A 6,767-nucleotide genomic window follows, 5' to 3' on the forward strand; every position below is an offset into this window, starting at 1 on the left:
CAGTAAATGCATATGTCAATACAACTATTTAGGTACAAAAACAACTAATGATCGAAACCCTACAACGCCTGTGAGCTTGGGAAAAATGAATTGAAAATAGCATCTTCTTAGATAACAAATTCCGCCAACGTCAAACCAATGAAGCTTTTGGGCTGAAATTTTTACCACTTATTAAGGGTGTAAAAAGCCTAAAAAATTCTGAATTACAAGTGTCTGCGATGAAAATTGCATTAATTATTAGCAATTGAAAAAAGCGGACAATTTCGACCATTTTTGAGCTCTTGCGCATAAACAAATTATCGGAATTTAATCGGACTTGTCTTATTTTACAGATTTATTTAATACCTACCTTTTTTGTATAAACCTTTTTCTCTATGAATAACAGTTTTTTTAGGCGAGTCAAAAAAACACTTTTCCATAATTTTGATCATTATTTTAACAAAGTTTCCCAACTAGTCTCGAGTTGATTTTTTGATATTTTGTTTATAACACGTCTCTGAACAATATTCCGCAGAGAAACTTCTAATAGTATTTTTTTCCCGAAAAAAAGCTATAATGACTGGCCTAACTATGTTTACAAAGGATTTTTTATTCACTTACAGAGATGAATCGATGGTGCAGGTATCCTCCCAGTTTCTGCTTCTGGAAAAAAAATGCGTACAGCAGAAAGATAATTATATGTATTTTAAGTTGCAAGTATTCGACGAAGATAACCTTACCGGTTCTGACGACAGAGGTTATCTAATTAACCGGAACAGCGTGGTAATAATAAAAACAACTCTAATTTGTTTTAATTTGTTTTATTCATAATATTGAGGAATATTTCGCTTTAGCTAATAAAAACCAAGCTCTATTTATAACTCCACTAAAATAAAATACCAGCCGGCGCTACACTAAATAGGAAACATCATTCTAGTCATACTACGTATCTAGCACAACATTCGTATATGCACCATATGTAAAAGTGACTTGATAAGATTTGTTTTGTTCGAGATGAAGACGGTGCTTCAGAATGTGTTGTGGCTCGTTTCATTCGTCGCTTACCAAGATTTCTGTCTGGCCAGTCAGAATGTAACTATAGGTAAGGTTTTCCTATTGTGAATTCAATATTTAACATCGTTAAAGTAAAGCTTCACTTGACAGCTTCACACTACAATAGTTTGCTAGAACAAATCTTACGTCTGATGGTTCTACTGACGAATTATCTTAGCTATTTACTTGATATTGTTGGTGTAATTCAATGTCGCGCAGGGCTTTAATCCGCAGAATAATTATTTCCCACGATACCACTAGTTAAAACTGGTTCTGCTGTTTGGAGAGTGTTGAATTTGACACAAAAAGGTTATTATATCGTTTTTCGAAAAACTGAAACAGAAAATCAATTACGGTTCGACCCAACGCACGTTGTTTGTTAAAGAGTTACTATGCTTTTTTTTCCTAGTATGAATAGCCTTAATTATACAGGGTGTGGCGTGTATAGTCTATAAAAATTAAACTAGAGCTTCCTAACGATATTTGTAATAGAAGAGTCTTATAGGAAAAAGTTCTATCTCTTCCACCGCAGTAATCGGGGTATTGTAAACCAATGACTTCAAGTGACTCCAAAGATAAAAGTCCATTGGAGTTAGATCGGGTGACCGAGGTGGCCACGGCACAGGACCAAAGCGTCCAATCCATCGCTGAGGAAACATTTCATTCAAAAGTGTCGATACTTCTCTAGTACTGTGTGGAGTAGCCCCATCTTGAAAATAAAACATACGTGCTCGAACTTGTAATTCCACATCGTAAAATAATTCAGGCAACCGGTTCTCCAAAAAGTCAGCATATGTTGGTCTATTTAGTTGTCCTTCAAAGAAATAGGGACCCACAAGAAAGTACATCGCCTATTATGCCAGCCCAAACATTTACCGAGAACCGATGTTGAAAATGAGTTTCCCTAATCGCGTAACGATTTTTATCGGCCCTTTTGTACATATTATAGAAATTGTCATCACGTGTAAATGTCGCCTCATCTGTTACACAAACATTAGCAGGAAAGTATACTTGATTAGCACATTGCCGTAAAAACCATCTGCAAAAACGTATTCATTGATCACAATCCGGGGGTAAAATCTGTTGAACTGGTTTCAAATGATAGGGGTGCAACAGCTGGCGCCTTAAGATGCGATGTACGGTACGAGATGAGGTTCCTACTTGCTGTGCGAGTTGTCGAGTACTAATTGTGGGGTCTTCGTCAAGGTTTTCCAACACTGCATCTTCAACATTAAGGTTCACTTGCTGACCACGTCCTTCTCCTCGAGGAATGACACTTCCCGTATCTCGCAGCTGCTGAAGGTACTGTAGGATTGTATTTACACATGGGGGGGTGACGTTGTGGCCATCGTTCCCGGTACAACTTAGTCGCCGCGAGCGTATTTTCTCCGGCTGCACCATACACTAACACCATATCGACACGTTCGGAAAATGTAAATGCATTGTTGTCTCGGTTCACTGTAAAATTAGTTTGTGCACAAACTAAAAAATTAAACAAAGTATGAAAATATGAATCTCGTTTTTAATGTAATCGGCACGCTATTCTTATTTTTTACTTCTTTATAAAAATTACACTGTGACTGTCGTGGAATTACAAAATAAAAACTTTTGTCTGGAATCTTTCACTTTTTAACACTGATGGGTCGATGGACGATGCTTAATATTTAATAATTAAGTGAATAATGAATTCAATGCAAATACAATTCAGTTGACTGCACAAATTTCTTGACAATGTAACCTAACCTTGTTGCATCTCGGGTAGCATAAAAATATTTCCAAATTTTTTAATAAATAACACAGGGTCGGCCTTCAGTTTTGTTGAATAAATTTACAAAAAAAAAAAAGCGAAGATAGAACTTTTTTGTATAGTTTTGTACAGTTGTATCGCATAAAAACCGATACATGCAGAGGCAAGTAGGAGAACCCAAAATATGGTGATTTAACACAACTTACCTTTATTCTAAGCTGGGGGGTTAAAAAATTCTGACACATTTACCTAATGCTGCATCATCCCTTATCAACCCTTTGAAATGCTTCCAGTTGAACTCTACTTACTATCGATTATCGTGTGCTCTTGGCACACTCACACTGTATACCAAATTTGGTTTTTCTAAGTTCAAGTATAACTGATATATTGATTTTTTTCAAAATTTGAAACTTCACTTTCAAGAACTATAACTTCTGAGTGGTGCAGCTTAGTATAAAGGTAAGTTGCATTTTGGATTTTCTTACATGCCCTTGCTCTGTGTCCGTTCTTATGCGACACACCCTGTATACACAATTTCTTATGACTTCATATTTTCTGGTTAAAGGAGTACTTCTGAGTGAGGAAAATCATCAGTTCGAGGTTGCGTTGAATTCCACATTACACAAAAAGAACGCGGACATTTTGAAGGACCTCTTCAAGAGCAATGTTAAAAATATTTCCAAGGTCGACTCATTCGAAGCCAGCAAAACTCGTGAGTAACAAAACTAGTCTTCATACACAACCGGAAGTATCTGAAAATATTGAAGATATTCTTATAACCTTTCAGTGTGTGGAATGTTGAACGCCGGAAATGGAGTGGCAGCAGTGATAAGCTTCGAGTCGTTAACGTCAGCCGTACAAGAATCGATATGCGATCACTTTGAAGTGCCCTATATCATGACCTCATGGAGACCATCGACCACAAGACGAACTAACATGGTTGTAAATTTTTTCCCAGAAGACCAACTCTACGCGCAAGCGCTCGCAGAAGTGGTAAAAAGTTTGCGGTGGAGCAGCGCCGTTATTCTCTACGAAAGCGAGGAAGGGCTTTTGAGAATGCGGGGAATCCTTGAACTCCGGGATTTCAAGCATGACAGCGAGAAAAATAACATTCTGGTGAAACAGTTGGGTGCTGGGAATGACCACAGGTAGCAACTTTTTGACATAAAACAGTTTAAGCCAATTTTAATAAAAATAGATCACCTTAAAAACAGTCTCCCAACTCTAGATCATAGACGCTGCATTATGTAACGCATTTCACTTTTTTTAATAGTACAGAGGCTCTCAAGTTGCTAGAACTAGTATTTGCACAGCATACAAGGGTGTAAGAAATAATCATACGTATTAAAAATAATTTAGGTAAAAGCAAAATTCAGTAATTTTTAAATGCATAAGTTCAAAACAAACTGCAACATATGCTCAAAATGTCTCGCTCCTTCAGAATCTGGGGGCACAAATTGTATTACCATCAAAAAATAAGAGTTGACCTTCAAATAACCTTGAACATGACCTTACTAAATTAATTACCCACGTATCCGAACGTAACATGTTTTGCTATGTTGGAATCCAGGGATAAAAATTGTATTACATTCAAAAAATAAGAGTTGACCTTCAAATAACCTTGATCTTGACCTTACATAATAAATCAACCACGTATCCTAGCGTAACATTTCTTATTCCGTCAAAATCCAGGGACAGAAATTGTATTGCCATCAAAAAAACAAGAATTGACCTTCAAATAACCTTGATCTTGACCTTACATAATAAATCAACCACGTATCCTAGCGTAACATTTCTTATTCCGTCAAAATCCAGGGACAGAAATTGTATTGCCATCAAAAAAACAAGAATTGACCTTCAAATAACCTTGATCTTGACCTTACATAATAAATCAACCACGTATCCTAGCGTAACATTTCTTATTCCGTCAAAATCCAGGGACAGAAATTGTATTGCCATCAAAAAAACAAGAATTGACCTTCAAATAACCTTGATCTTGACCTTACATAATAAATCAACCACGTATCCTAGCGTAACATTTCTTATTCCGTCAAAATCCAGGGACAGAAATTGTATTGCCATCAAAAAAACAAGAATTGACCTTCAAATAACCTTGATCTTGACCTTACATAATAAATCAACCACGTATCCTAGCGTAACATTTCTTATTCCGTCAAAATCCAGGGACAGAAATTGTATTGCCATCAAAAAAACAAGAATTGACCTTCAAATAACCTTCGTCAAACGTTTGAGTCTAGGAGTCTAGTCTATCACACTTTTTTGCCGTGGGACTGTGTTGCTTTTGTACCATGCCACTTAAAAATTCTTGTCATTAATGCTTGCAACTATATTTTAGTGAAATAAACAAGCTTTTATTTATTTTGGATATTCAGCATGTTATTTACTAAATAAAAAAGTATATGGGTACATATTTTTTGTAACTAAAAACAATGGGATTAAAATAATTGTTCTGACCATTAAATATACTTGAAACAAATTCAAACAATATGAAGTTGTATTTCACATACTGTAATTAATTTTTTTTGTTCTAGATCTTTGTTAAAAGAAATTAAAAATGGTTGGGGAGACAATATAATTTTGGATTGTAAAACAGAAAGAATTATACCGTTTCTAAAACAGGCTAAAGATCAAAATTTACTAAATTCGCGTAATAACTATCTTTTGACGTCACTGGTAAGTTACTTCATATTCCATATTGTTTAATCATTTGTTATGTATGTCAAACCAACGACTTGCTTAACCATTTTTAACAATCTCATTAATTTGTTGGTCTTCCATCTCATTTCTTCCTCCAAAATTACAGGACGCACATACTTTGAATTATGGAGAACTGGACACTGCAGCAAACATAACTACCATAAGGCTCTTCGATTACAACCGTGAAGACTTTAAGAACATCATAACGGGGTCGAAAGACGGCCTTGAAATGAAACAAATCAAAGTAAGTCATTTAACACGTCCTTTCTTTAAGTTTAGGGCTCATATTACTTTTTATTAGTTTACATTTTCCATTTTAATAATGCTCAATTTTTTTTTATTGTTAGAGCTATAAGTTAGGAAAAAATCCTGACGTGTGGGAGCTTTTCCGTTGGCTTCATCGTCTTCAGCGGGTCATAACGCTCTGTTTAAAAGTACATGATTTTTTTTTGTGTGCGTCATAGTTAACATTGATTTAAAGAAACAGCCATTATAAATATGGACTGTCATTAAAAATAGACCAGTAGTTGTCTCTGTTTAGAAATAAGAATAACTGGGAAACATGTAAATATCTCAAAATATGTTTATACAACTACAACAAATCGGTTTAATTTGATTTGCAGACGGAAACAGTGCTTTTTTACGATGCTCTGCAATACATCACCCAGTCTATTACACACCATTATTACACCGAAAGGAATATAAAGACTAATCCCATCAGTTGTCATGAAAAAATAATGTCCGAATATGGATATGCCTTTGCCGCTTACATGAAAGAAGTGAGTATTAAACTAAAAGCATGTAAAACTTACTTATATTTACTAGATTAGCAGAATTTAGGATATCCGATAAATTCACTACGGTTTACAGCTGTCAAAAAATCGATTTTATTGTTGCCTATAATGGATTTAAATCTCAGGTATTTGAAGCTGCTTCAGGTGTCCCTCAGGATTCCAATCTTGGACCCTTTTATTTTTACTGTTTGTTAATAACCTCACAGAAATTATTAAACTTCACAAGCTTTTCTTTGCCGATATTCTTTTCCTGGTTATTTCTTTATACAGGGTGGCCAAATGAAAACAAAACAGAGACATTTTCAGGAACTGCATCAAGATTGTAGAAACACGCTTCGACCCGTCGATTTTAGATTAAAGGGGGACATTCTTTGCTGGTATTTTTGACTCCGCCACTTTCACCCCCAAGCAAGGGTAAGCATCACCCCAAAATATTTAAATGGCATTGGGGGTTGAGTAATATTTCTTTTGAAAGC

At 35.4% G+C, this 6,767-nt stretch overlaps 1 protein-coding gene across 1 annotated transcript in view; it reads left to right on the forward strand.

Moving 5' to 3' along the window:
• Positions 1–836: 836 nt before the first annotated feature.
• The window catches only part of LOC108910500 (glutamate receptor ionotropic, kainate 2-like), a gene marked incomplete at its 3' end in the record, with an annotated part of 15,750 nt that continues 9,819 nt past the window's right edge, over positions 837–6,767 (forward strand). Inside the window, exons 1-6 of the mRNA XM_023455249.1 lie at positions 837–1,081; positions 3,345–3,491; positions 3,567–3,927; positions 5,332–5,473; positions 5,604–5,741; positions 6,121–6,276. Of these exons, the coding sequence (XP_023311017.1) occupies positions 994–1,081; positions 3,345–3,491; positions 3,567–3,927; positions 5,332–5,473; positions 5,604–5,741; positions 6,121–6,276 (1,032 nt within the window). The remainder of the gene's footprint in view (positions 1,082–3,344; positions 3,492–3,566; positions 3,928–5,331; positions 5,474–5,603; positions 5,742–6,120; positions 6,277–6,767) is intronic.

Source organism: Anoplophora glabripennis, unplaced genomic scaffold (assembly GCF_000390285.2).
Source record: "Anoplophora glabripennis isolate ALB-LARVAE unplaced genomic scaffold, Agla_2.0 scaffold605, whole genome shotgun sequence".
Lineage (NCBI taxonomy): Eukaryota > Metazoa > Arthropoda > Insecta > Coleoptera > Cerambycidae > Anoplophora > Anoplophora glabripennis.